At 39.1% G+C, this 13,689-nt stretch overlaps 1 protein-coding gene across 1 annotated transcript in view; it reads left to right on the forward strand.

Moving 5' to 3' along the window:
- The window catches only part of Cdk8 (cyclin-dependent kinase 8), a gene marked incomplete at its 5' end in the record, with an annotated part of 126,836 nt that extends 118,709 nt beyond the window's left edge, over window positions 1–8,127 (forward strand). Inside the window, 5 exon segments of the mRNA XM_005406344.2 lie at window positions 176–248; window positions 3,600–3,697; window positions 4,399–4,477; window positions 4,598–4,756; window positions 6,846–8,127. Of these exon segments, the coding sequence (XP_005406401.1) occupies window positions 176–248; window positions 3,600–3,697; window positions 4,399–4,477; window positions 4,598–4,756; window positions 6,846–6,971 (535 nt within the window). The 3' untranslated portion in view covers window positions 6,972–8,127.
- Between the last annotated feature and the right edge of the window lie 5,562 nt (window positions 8,128–13,689).

Below are 13,689 nucleotides of genomic sequence, written 5' to 3' on the forward strand. Positions count from 1 at the left end.
AAAATTGACTTAATGTTACTTTTTATGCTTATCACACCATTATATATATATATATTATATATATATATATAATACATATATATATGTTATCAAAATAATTCTATTTGGAAGGACAGTACCCAATGTCAAGTTACTCTGTAATCTAACATAGATATTCATAGTATTTCTTTTTCAGGTATACCAACTGCAGCCTTATCAAGTATATGGAAAAACATAAAGTTAAACCAGATAGTAAAGCATTCCATTTGGTAAGCTTTGATAACATTACTAATGAAATGGATTTTCCCCCTAATTGACTAGCCCAAAGTAAGTCTTTGCTGAGTCATCTGATACGATTATTTAGCACTTGTCAGATACTTCAGTAGTAAACGCAGAGATCTGTTGGTGTGTACCAGTAAGGCCATCAAAATGCTGTTCTTCCAAACCTGTATCATGGTTTGACAGGCTAATGTTTGATAATTTTAACTTTTCTAAAGGTAGTAATTGTAAAAAACCTGGGAAGAACATTTTAAAAATTAAATTTATTGTTTTTAATCAATTTTTTTAATTTTAAGAAATTCAGAAAAGTATTAAGAGAAAGTAATTCTACCAGTCAGAAATAACTCATATAGTTTATTCTATATTTCATGTCTTGAAAAACTGATGAAAACTTTTTAACCTCCCAAAATACCTCTTATAAATTTAACTATTATGTGTCTTTTATTGATATTATATATTCTTTGCTTTTTCTGGAAGAGTATGAAAGATGGAATATTTGTCAGTGTGTAATGGAGAAATGTCCTAGAATTTAAATGAATCCATGCTCTAGCAAGGTAATTTATAATAAGATTATGTTCAGTTACTGCCAACTTTGTTTGCAATAAAATTTCCACTATTACACTATTACAATTAAAAATGTGTGTCAGTTTTTATATTTTCAAAAAAGGGCTTATAATATAAAAGAGTTTGTGAAGCAAGTTGTATTTTGCTTGGCTTAAAACTTTGTGTCCTTATTCCCAACTATTCTTAAATGGAAATTCTTTTACCTCGAAAGGGTTAAACCTTCCTTTATAGTAACCAAATCACCTGTCAAACGTTTCTGTTTTGGTTTCTGATTTTCTTCTCCCTCTGTTGCTTCTGCTTCTAAATCTTCCACTTGCCAGTACACCATGTCATACTTGTATCATGTGTATCATTGTCTATGAGCAGTGTAAAAAGCAGTGCCTAACGTGTCATGTTACCACACAATGTATTGTTCATATAATGATTTATTCTAATGTCCTTACAACAAGCCCCAAATGGGGAAGTTAATCATTCAAAATTACAGACTTATTCTAACAAAATAATGATAATGATGGTTGACTAAAAGTCATTTTTTACGGCAGCGGTGGCAGACCCTTGGCATACATTTTTGTTTTTCTTTTAAGACAGAAGGTGTTAATGTATGAGTTGTTGTTTTTTTCTAAACTAAAACCTCAGTGTTCAGGTTGCATTGCAGTGTTGGCGCTCTGCGATCAGTAAGTGGGTTTGGGGTTACCTTGCGGACACTGGTCTGTAAAAGGTTTGCTGTCACTGGCTTAGGAGAACTACTCTACCTTTCTCAGGTTCCTGCCACTCTAGATAGTCTAAAGTGACTCACTGTCATCACTGAAACTACAGAAATACTTTTTTCTTACAGCTTTTTTGCTGGTATTTACTGACATGACCTGGTAATTGTGGGTGGTCCCATCTGAAAACTTCATTACAATCTCATTGTGTTGACTATTTCATTTTAAACATACTTGCCATTGGCATGTCCAGGCTCTCACCTTTGACCCCCAAAATAAAAATGGGCTTTAGTTGAAATCCCGGATCATTAAATTTGAGTCTCACTACGCTGGAACTTTATCTGCATTTTAAAATATCTAGTGTTCTGTTGTTCTGTAAACTGTGTCATCCTCCATTAAATCTCAATATATCTGTTAGTGCGTTGGTTTTTAAGCTGTGGTCTCAGTTCAGCAGCAGAGGTATCACCTTGGAATTTGCTGGAAATCCATTATTTGGACTTCGGCCCAGATTTACCAGTCAGAAACTGGGAAGCAGGACCCAGCAGTGTGCTGGGGATTCTGCTATATTCCAGGTGATTGTGCTGCGCACTGATGAAAGTGCTTAGTGTCTGCTATCTGGAAACACTGTGTTAGGGGAAAGACTGTAAATTATAACTAGGAGACCGTAATTTAGATAATCTTATATGTTAGGGCCAAGCTTTCTAAATTCGTAGAGCCTTCAACTAGCTGTGTTTTAACTAGAAAGTATTCAATCTCCATTACTAGAGTGGCATTTCTTCATTAACAGTAATAATTATAACTAACACACAAGGGTTGATCAAAATATATGGTGTTTAAATTTTTTTTCTAAATTTATTTTTGTAAAAGATACGATTGATATTATTCCCCCTCTGAATGCTGCCCCTGGTTCTAATACTGCTCCTTGTTCTTGCCACTTTCTAAAACAGTTCTGGAAGTCACTTCTCACAGATACCTTCATGAGGCATATTAAAAATACAGTGAATACTGGTGTCAAATGCCACACAACAGGAAAGCAGGCTTGTAAAAACATGGTGTGTGTCCTCTCATCTCCCTCACTGGTTCTGGCGCTGTGCAACCTCTGACTCTCCCCAAAGTCAGAGGAACCGTAAGAGGTAAACATTCGGAATCAATTCAGGATACGGAAGCAGTCATGAGGGAGTGCAGCTGAAGACATGCACAAAAGAGGACTTCTACAACTGCTTTAGAAAGTGGCAAAATTATGGAATAAATGTGTTCAAAGTAAATGGAAGTATTTTGAGAGGAATTACTGGCAATGGTCTTTTGCTTTAGTAAGTTTTTTAATTAAACATTTTCTATGTTTTTTTAAATTAAACCTCGAATGGTGTGTACTTTGTGTCAAGCACCATTATCACTACTTTCCATATATTAATTTATTTAATCTTGAATGCAGCTGTGATATAGTAGGTGCTATTTTTAATATCCTCTCGACATGGTGACATGGAGGTTAAGTAACTTGCCCAGCGTTACTCCACTAATAGGATTATTTGAACCTAGGATTGGAAGTAAGCAGTTTGCTTCCAGAGTCTCTACAAGCTGTGCATTGCTGTTATTTGGCTAATCCAGCACTGTGCAGAGGAACTTCTCCTTACGCTCTTCACTGTCTGCTAGGCACCCCCTCACCATGTGTGGCTCTTGAGCTCTTCAAATGTACCTAGTCTCTTAAAATTGAATTCATTTTTGCTGAATTCGGATCTAAATCTTAATAGCCACATGTGGTTACTGTATCATTTCATCTGCTTAGAGAGGTTTTCATCCTCATAGCAAAAGATTAGAAAATACAAATATTCTTCAACATTGAGTAGTTTTGATGTTGAGGGGGATAAGATAATTGGTTGAAAATCAGAATCAAGTGAACTAATGATTATCAAAATTATTATAATGTGAATTATTACATCTAATTTAATAATTAGGGTTTATCATTGCTCTTATTGTAGTATTAAGTGTTACACACCCAAAACATTTACTTCTGCGTCTGCTAACAGGTAACCATGACAAATAGTGCATGAATATTTTTATGATTTATGGTTTTAGCTTCAAAAGTTGCTTACCATGGACCCAATAAAGCGGATTACCTCAGAACAGGCTATGCAGGATCCCTATTTCTTAGAAGACCCACTTCCTACATCAGAGTAAGTGATCAGTTTATTAACTCACCAACGCAGTGCCATTTTGGGAGTGTTCTTTCTTTCAGTTATCAACTCTTACATTGCTACTTCTCTTAGATGGGGTCCCAAGGAGATCTTTATGATAAGCAAAAACTGAGCTCTGCTCAGAAGGTGTCACTTAGGGGCTTACCAGATTGTGAAATGCTGCTCACATTCGTTTCAGCAGTAATCCAGGTATTGAGTGGCAGGCTGATTATTCGTGCTGTCTCCTCCAGATCACTGAGATTACTTACTGCCTGCAGTTAGTTTTGTGTTCCAGAATTGCAAATACCGTTCCCAGATAAATGTGGTTTCTATTACTACCTTCAATTTTAAATGTAGAAGGGAATATTAGTAAAACAAAGGTTTCTGTAAGCAATGACACATTCCAGTTGAAAGCTTTACCTTGGGTTATAGTAATAAAAGAATAATACCAGGATGGAAGAAGAGTGTTGAGTCACATTAGATAATTATTGATTATTTCTATACAATAAAAGGCCATCAAAGAACCTGCTCAGACGTTGTTAAGATTCATTCCATCACAGTTGTGTGAAAGGTGCTTATCTTTGAAAATAATAAAAACGGCATCTATTTTAGAAGATTAAAATGAAAACCACCTAAATAAAGTATTTGAAATATTGGTTAGTGTTCTGGAAATCACTTTTCTTTCTTTTTCTTGCGATCAGCGTTTTTGCCGGTTGTCAAATCCCTTACCCAAAACGAGAATTTTTAACAGAAGAAGAACCTGATGACAAAGGAGACAAAGTAAGTATCAAAGTACAGTTGGCAACACCTTGTTCATGACTGTCTCCATGATATTTTCAGTATGGCTGTATTTTGTTCTCCTTCTGAGTTGAATTTTGTCTTTCTGTTTAACCAATTGAGAAGAACCAGCAGCAACAGCAGGGCAATAACCACACTAATGGAACTGGCCACCCAGGGAATCAAGACAGCAGTCACACACAGGGACCCCCGTTGAAAAAAGTGAGAGTTGTTCCTCCTACCACTACCTCAGGTGGACTAATCATGACCTCAGACTATCAGGTATTTCGAGTTTGTTTTGTACTGACCTGCCATGTCACTCTCTGTAGAGTGGCTTGTGACCACTGGAAAAATGACATGTACATGATTGAGAAATGCTGACCTCTGTGTAACTAGGGAAATACACTGGCACGGAAAAGTAATGGCAGTGGGATGGCAGGGAGGGATCAGACTTCTGAATCCCATTTATTAATTTTGTGACTTTAGACAAGAAGTAGAACATACAGTTTTTTCATCTAAAATGAGACCAGTGAAACCTCACTTGGAGGTTTTGTCACATTAGACATGATGTATCTTAGTAGCATTAGTTTATAGTAAGTGATTTAAATATTCTTAGTGTTATCATTTGCAGAATATGAACGATGATAAATGTGAGATTGTGGTACGAATTAAATGGGATGATATATTTTAAGGCAGAGTGGCTAAAGCAGTTAATAGATGATATCAGTTATCTTTATTATAATCGTTAAAGTTCTTAATGATATTCATGGTATACAATACACTTCTTAACTGGTAATGATGATTCTGTAATAGTAATAGCTTAGTAAGTGTTTACTGTTGGCCAGCTATTATATTAAACATGAAACATCTGTAGTTTCCTTTTATCATTGTGATAACTCAGGGAGTAAGTATCATTGCCATTGCAAGAAACTGAGGCTGACAGAGGTTAAATAACTTCTGCAGGGTCACCCAGTGAGCCAGTAATGAAACTGGGACTCAGAAACTGATGTGAGCACAGAAGCTGTAGAAGCTGTGTATGGGTCCTGTCATGTGGCACTATCAGTTCCTTTGTGGAGATACCCTTTTCATGTGTGTATTCTCATCATTTCCTACCTGAAGTGGGTTTCAGTGTGGGAAGGATACTAGAAACCTGGCCAATTAGTGATTTACCTACAAAAAGAGAAACCTATCTTGTGAATACTTACTGTCACCATCCTTACAGAATTAAATATTAACTTTTTGCTTCGATTAAAGGAGAGGTGCTGCTCACTGCACCACGGAACTCTGCCTGAATCATGACTGTCCATTAGCTAAACAGTGAACTCGGAGACAGTGGGGGTTCATGCTTGCTTCAGCATCTTCGCCTCCTCCTCTGGTGGGGAAGGGTGCAGCTCTCGGCTCAGGAGTGCATTGCACACCGTGGGGGGCCGCCCTGCAGGCTGAGGCACAGCTCTAACCTTCGCTTCTGAAACCAAGGAAAGGATCCTGTGCTGCTTTGTTGGTGCTGTCGCTGTCCATTTTGGGAAGTGGCTTCAGAAGTACTACTTCAAACCACGATTTCACATGTCCACACTTTTTTAAATACTATTTTTGCTATGATTAGCAGAATTTAGAGTTATATAGCATTAAATATGCTTTGAAAGAGAAATAATAGGTTATATTTAATCTCAGTGCCTTGGGAGCTAATAATATGAAAAAGCTTCAGGAAAGGAAATAATAGTATGAAAGACCAAAATTAGAGTACTCCGTATCACTGTTCTTTGCTTTTCTTGCTACTATTAGAATTAAAAAATAATACTCACCTTACATTTTAATTATTTTTCACTTTTCTGTATAAATTTGTAGAAGAAAATAAGATTGAATAATTTAAAGGATATAAAAATACTTCAATCTCATGTAATTGAATCTCTGGTATCTTTTCTCATAATACTCATTTTCCTTAGTTGTATGGGTGGTGAGGGGATCTGTACAAGAAATGAGCGTGTAAATGAGCTTTGAGTGTAAGCCTTTCAAGTAAATTAATACTTATCAAGTAAATACAATGCAGCAAAAAAGGGGTTACTGCTGCAGGAAAAAGTATTTTATTTTTACAGCATAATGATAAGGCACAGCTTAGTGTTTTTTATGCACTACTTCTGACTTTACTGAAGAAAAGATAGTGTTAAAGGATTTAGGTATTTTTTGTGTGTGCATGTGTGTTTATTTGCTTGTTTTTATCATGTTTAATTCTAAAGCTAGTATCTAGCACAGATTGACATATCTTACTTCCTTGAAACATAAGGACCTTTCAGTCCCACCTCAGCATTGCTGCTTGGGGCCTGGCTACTCCTTGAAGTATCTGAGTCACATTTCTCCCTCATCTCCTTTCCAGCGTTCCAATCCACATGCTGCCTATCCCAACCCTGGACCAAGCACATCACAGCCCCAGAGCAGCATGGGATACTCAGCTACCTCCCAGCAGCCTCCACAGTACTCACATCAGACACATCGGTACTGAGCTGCGTCGGAATCTTGTCAATGCACTGTTGCTAATGCTGCAGGGCTGACTGTGCAGCTCTCCGCAGGAACCTGGTATGGGCCATGAGAATGTACTGTACAACCACATCTTCAAAATGTCCAGTAGCCAAGTTCCACCACTTTTCACAGATTGGGGTAGTGGCTTCCAAGTTGTACCTGTTTTGGAGTTAGACTTGAAAAGAAAGTGCTAGCACAGTTTGTGTTGTGGATTTGCTACTTCCATAGTTTACTTGACATGGTTCAGACTGACCAATGCATTTTTTTCAGTGACAGTCTGTAGCAGTTGAAGCTGTGAAGTGTGCTAGGGGCAGGCATTTGTCTTTGTATGTGGTGACTTTTTTCAGTGTAACAACATTATCTGACCAATAGTACACACAGACACAAAGTTTAACTGGTACTTGAAAAAAAACAGTATATGTTAACTCAACAAAGTAACCAAGATTCAAAATGAGATTATTTTGGTACAACTTTCTTTTTAGTGTCTTATCAGTGGGTTGATTCATTTTCTCCATTAATCAGTGTTTTTTGACCAAGAATATTGCTTGGATTCTTTTGAAAGTACAGAAAGCCACAGTTTTTCCAGAAAGGTTTCAAAACTCCCAAAGATTAATTTCCAACTTAGAAGTTTTTTATTTTCAATCTATGACTTGACTGGTATTAAAGCTGCTATTTGATAGTAATTAAATATGTTGTCATTGATAGAGACCTGTTTGGTTCAGCAAACAAACTAAAATGAATGTCGTAGACAGTGTTTTATTTCTCCTGTTGGTGTTGCTGATTTGTGAGCATGCTTTACGATAAAAAAGCATGAACGATAACTTCCTTTAAAAGGTGCGGCATCCAATTCAGATATTTTGTCCTGATTTTAAAGTTGGTTGGTGTAGTGCTATTAAAATTTTGTTCAGTTAATTTTCTTTTTACAAACTTGTTCGCACGTTGTTTAGGGTGCCCTTACTTCAGCAAAGGAGAAGGAGTAGGAGAGCCTTAGAATTTTTGAGGAAAAAAAAACCTATAACATACAATGTACTGTATCAAACTATTTTACATGAATGACACAAGTATTCTGAATAAAAAAAAAGTTGAACATTGTTAAAAACAAGGTGTTATGTAATAAATTTATTTTTCATAAGTCAAAATACGGAGTCATCTGTATTTTTTATATGCACAGAGGGCTTTTTTGTTTTCATTTTAAAGTGTGCCTTAGCAAGTAGCCTCTGGATAAATCTCCTCTGTTGTTTTTATTAATAATATCAGCATGTTCTACTTCTGCAGTGGAGTAATGACTTAGATACAGACTCTTTCTCTGTTACAGTACAGTCGTGTAAACTCTGGCATACAGACACCTCTCTAATTTAAAGTCGTGGAAATAGACCTTTGGTCTCTGAAATAATCCCTGACTTTCTCATGTTATGCTGACAAGGATTTGCCTGTTGATTCCATATCTACTTTTTCGGGGGCTGGGGATTTAGCTCAGCGGCAAAGCGCCTGCCTGGCAAGCGCAAGGTCATGAGTTTGATTCCTGGTACCAGAACAAAAACAAAAACAAACGAACAAAATCTACTTTTTCACTCCTCGTTCAACACACAATACAGATGATTTTTTAAAACTCAGAATCCCAACTCATTTCTATAAACATTTTCTAAACCATTGTAATGTTTTTCCGTGTCTTTAACCCAGTGATTTTTCAAGCTCAGTGGATGTGAGAATCATCTGGGGCATTTTTACCCCTCAGCATGTAGTCCCTACAGTTGATTCAGTAGGGTTAGACTAGAACGTGGAAACCTCGTATTTGCCGATTGTTTCTGATGAAATAGCCCAAGGAATATGTTTTAGGAAAAAACAGCTGTAAGGCCTCACTCCAAGCTGATCTAAAGATTGAGCCCATCTCCTTTTCATACTTGAATTTCCAAAAGCAAAAGCCATTAGAAGTTCTACTGTAAATGTCTGTGTCCAGGGATTGAGCTGAATTCTTAGATTTCCTTATTTCTTTATCATGCCCATTCCCTGAGAGATGCTATCCAATCTCATGTGTTAAGGTAAGCCTAGTGGTGGTGACTATCAACTTCTCTTATCCAGCCTCCTTTATGCTTGAGCTCTAGGTTCCACCTGTGGCGGCAAATAATACCCACGTGTCACTCCTGCCAGCATTTTCTATTCTGTTCCCCACATTCATTTTTCTACACAGCATTTATCACCTCACTGATGACATCTATTTGCTGGCTTAAACTTCCTGAGTGCAGGCACCCTCTGTCATTAAAACTGGATCCATACTTATCCCCTAGATGAAGCCACTCCAGCATGTGGTTTAACAGGCTGGTGGTTCCCAATTTCCCAGTGTAGACACCTGTCCTGTCTGACTTACTACTAGTCACTATCTATACTGAATGTACTCACCCTCAGAATGCCAACCCGGTCCTCTTGCTCTTGCAGACTTACCCAGGTCTGTGAGTGGGCCCCTGCCCTTCCTGTAGTTCAGGCCACGCAGCAGCCTTGGTGCTATCCTTTCTAACATACTTCACGTCTTTTCAGAAATGAATCACAGAGGTTTTCTCTTCTAAGATTTACAGTCCCCAGGGTGACGGTTTGGCATTGTGATGTAAAAATGAACCATATTCAATCGAAACTCATGGAGTTTTGAATTTGCATTTCTTCCCCCAGCTAGTGATGCACTGTGCTGTCCTGTCTCTGCCTGTTAGGCGGCAGCAGTCACTGCAGCTCCCGGTCAGCCCCACAATCACAAGAGGATACCAGCAGTCCCCTACAGTGTGCTGTGTTGCTAAGTGAGAATGTGGGGTAGGTGTATTTAATGCACTCGCCACGTGATGATTTTCAGCTTACAGTGGGTTTACCCAGACCTGACCCCACTGTACAAAGCATCGGTCTGTCCTTGTCACCTGAACTGCATCGTCACCCTGTGCCAAGCCACACTCACTTCTTCCTAGAGTGCTGCGGTGATTTGCCTGCTTCTCTCCTTGTTCCCTCCCTCCCCGCTCCACACCCCTCCAGCGTCTTTGACAGCCTCGCAACACCGAGGTCATGTCATTCCCCTGCTCACATCCCTCAAACACATCTCATGCAGTGAAAAGCCGGATCTTTACACAGCCGAAGTCCCTGCACGTCCCGTGTCTCTCTCTTGCACTGCCATCTTCTGTTGTCCTCTCTCTCTGCTTCCCCCCAGCTTCACCATCCCTTGCTGCACCTGATGCCTGCCGGACAAGCTGATCTCAGGCTTTTATGCTTACTGTCCCATCTGTCTGCTCCCCACGTTAAGGTTCTTGGCTTACTCTTACTTCCTTTGAATCTGATAAATCTTACTTTCCAAGAGACGCTGCTTTGCCTGTTTCTCTTTGCTGTACAGCACTTAGCATCAGTAACAAGTATACCTATTGATTGTTTTTCTTCCCCACTAGAAGAGAAACTCTAGGAGAGCAGTCTTCGCGTACTACAGGACTCTCGGCAACAAGTTAGGCCCAAGAGTAGTCTCAGACAGACAGTAGAGGAGGGAAAGAAGGAAGATCCCAGGAACCTCAGTTCGGAAGTAGCTTTGTAGGCCTTCCCGGGTTCCTTTAGTTCAAAGTGCTCAGCGTGCTGAAATGCTAGACTTGGCAGTAGCCTTTTCTGAACCTCAGCACTGCTTTAATAAATGACCACAAACTGTGGTTTCAAGAACAGCACAAGGAGATTTAAAATAGCAGAGAAAAGACTGGCAGCAAAGTACATTCTCAGGACCTGGAAAACAACTTGGTGAAGAAAAAAAGTAGATGTCTAGAAATTAGGAGGGAACTGACAGGAAAACTAAAAACCCTAGAGAAGCTGGAGAAACAGTATAATCTGGAAAAGAATGAAGTAGGCTGGAAGTGGGAGAAACAGTGAACCAGACCTATAGTACTAACCCCAAGAAAAGACCATAGTTACTGTAAACCCCAAAAACTGGTTTTCCTCAAAAAGTGACTCCTCCATGGTGTTAGAGACAAACTTCTGTGTTGGGCCCACTGTACTTTTAGACTTTTTAATCAGGAGCCATTCTGGAAAGGGGTTGTCTAAGATTACAGAGCAGCTGCATTTCAGTTTCTGAGGTCACCCTACCACAGCGGCTGGGTAGGAGATGACCGTAAGAAACAGGTGGAGAGAGGGCATGGACAGAAGATAGACTGCTCTGAGAAGTGTAAGCTCAGGCTGGGAACAACACGGGGGTTGCACCTCCTGTGATGAGAAGCCAGGCTAGACGTGTTTAGCTTTCCGTGGAGCCTAGTTCTGAAAGAGGTGGCATTAAGCCCAGCAACTTGCTTGACCTCCTACCCCACCACCTACATCCAGCAGAGCACAGTGGTTTTATTGCTTTCTGCATCTGCCATTATGATCTGAGATAGTGCTTGGCTTGGACAGTTGCCACAGGCTGGGGTGTATGGACAGTGGCTTCTAGGGCGTAGAGAATACCTCACAAACCCACAGGCTTGAACACTAGAGAAAAGCACAGCATGGAGCCCATAAAGGGACTCCGAAATGTTTGAGTGGCTGGAGTGAACACAGCCCCAGAATGACCAAGCACACCAGAGGAAACAAACCACTCATTCAAAAACAGAGGATTTTTCTACTTATTGTTCGGTGGGGGTGGGAGTGTGTTTTTTTCTTTTTTTGTCTTTCTGCTTGAATTTTCTCTTGTTTCTTTTCTGTTGTTTTGTTTTTGAGAAAAGTCTCCTTAGGTAGTCCAGGCTGACTTTGAACTCACTATGTAGCCCACGCCAGGCCTTGAGCTTGCAGGGGTCCTCCTCTCTCGGCCCCCAAAGTGCTAGGATTATAGGTGTGAGCCACCACTCCCAGCTCTTTTCTGGTACTTTTATCTAGTTCCATTAATTTTCTTTTGCTACTTAATGGGGCCCTTTATCTGACTTTTCTCACATGTTCATCTTCCTTTTCTTTTTCAGATTTTACTTCCTTTCCCTTTCCCACCCCTCCATCTTTATTCGTATTATTGTTAAGCTTTGTTATTTGACTATGCTATGTTTGAATTCTGTTAATGGTGGTTTAGTTGTTACAATAGATAATTACTATGTCAATATTTGATTTGTCTTTGTGTCTGTATTATACTTACAGAATTAGGGGTAGCATGTACTATTTTTTATGATATTATCAATACCCAGTAAGTCTGACTGTTGTTGATTGCATTGATCTTGCCCAGATGGCATAGTTGTTACTGTCTTTACTGTATGGCAATACTGTCTTTACTGTATGTCATTTCTGGAGAATGGGGTGCTCGATCAATTGCGTTGCACCCTCCCCTCCCCCAAATTAAGGGAGGCATTGGGGCTGGGGACTTAGCTCAGCGGCAAAAGCGCCTGCGTGGCAAGCGCAAGGTCGTGAGTTCGGTTCCTGGTACCGGAGAAAAAAACAAAGAAAAAAAAGGGAGGCATTTGGTTCTTGGGACAAAGGTAAAGCTCTATAGTTAACCATGCCTAGAGCATATCAGTGGAGAGCAGACACTAACTAAAGTGGTATCCATACCACCAACAGTTTCCATTATAATTGACCTGCAACCTTCAAAGTGCATGCACACACAGACACACATAACCCCATAGAAATGAGAAAATGAGGCGATGAAATGCCTCCAGAAACACCCTAATTCCCCAAAGCCAATCGATGGAGTGGAAATCAGAAGCTAAACAACTGAATTATACAAAGTGATAAAAGAGGAGACCTCCCCACACCAAAAAAAAAATCAACTAACTACTCAGCATATTTAAAGAACATATAATGAGACAGATAATAGACAATAATTAAAATAGTCAATGACCTTACGGGGGTATTAATAAAAAGCTAGCTGAGCTAAACAAATGATACAGAATGTGAGTGACTGGTTTAGCAAAGAATTAAGAGTCCATGAAAAGGTACCAAACAGAAATCCAGGTGATTAGAAATTGTGTTCTATGTATGGGCAGCAGAAGTGACCAGTGTGACAACAGAATGTCATTACAAAAAGACTTGACTGATGCAGGTGATTGTGTCCTCAGAGATATCTTAAAAGAACATTGAAAATGAGTCCAACAGCTGCTAGATGATGCAAAGACTAAGCTAGATTGATTAGAATTACTGAACAATTAGAAAACAGCATGAGTGGTATAAAAACCCTGTTTACAAAAGTAATAGCAGAAAACTTACCAAGTATGGGGAAAGAATTGAGCATACCGGTAAGTGAGGCATATAGAGCGCTAAGTAGCCATAATCAAGAAAGAACTTATCTATAACATATCATAGTGAAACTCCCAGAAGTCCAGCAAAAGGACAGAACCTTCAAAGTTGTTGGAGAAAAGCAACATATAAAGGTAAACCCATTAGAATTACAGCAGACTCCTCAACACAAACCAAAAACCACATGAGTATGGGGTAAAATGTTTCAAACCCTGAAAGAATGTAGCTTCCAGACTAATAAATAATGCAAAATCATCTTCTAAAATCAAAGGAGAAATAAGGTCCTTCCATGACAGAGCACTCTTAAGAAACTGATGATTACTAAACCAGCACTTTGAAAAATTCCCCAGGATCATCTACAAAGAGATAATGACACCACCAATGCCAAAAATTCTAATGAATTGAATATACCAGGTAGGGTGGGCAGTTATAGCAGAAGAGGGGGAAAGGAATCAGCAACAGGAAAGTAAGGCAATGACAGGAAAAAGTCAGTAACTCAGTAATAGCTCGGT

The sequence above is a fragment of the Chinchilla lanigera genome, unplaced genomic scaffold (genome assembly GCF_000276665.1).
Source record: "Chinchilla lanigera isolate Chin_1 unplaced genomic scaffold, ChiLan1.0 scaffold00096, whole genome shotgun sequence".
Taxonomy (NCBI): domain Eukaryota; kingdom Metazoa; phylum Chordata; class Mammalia; order Rodentia; family Chinchillidae; genus Chinchilla; species Chinchilla lanigera.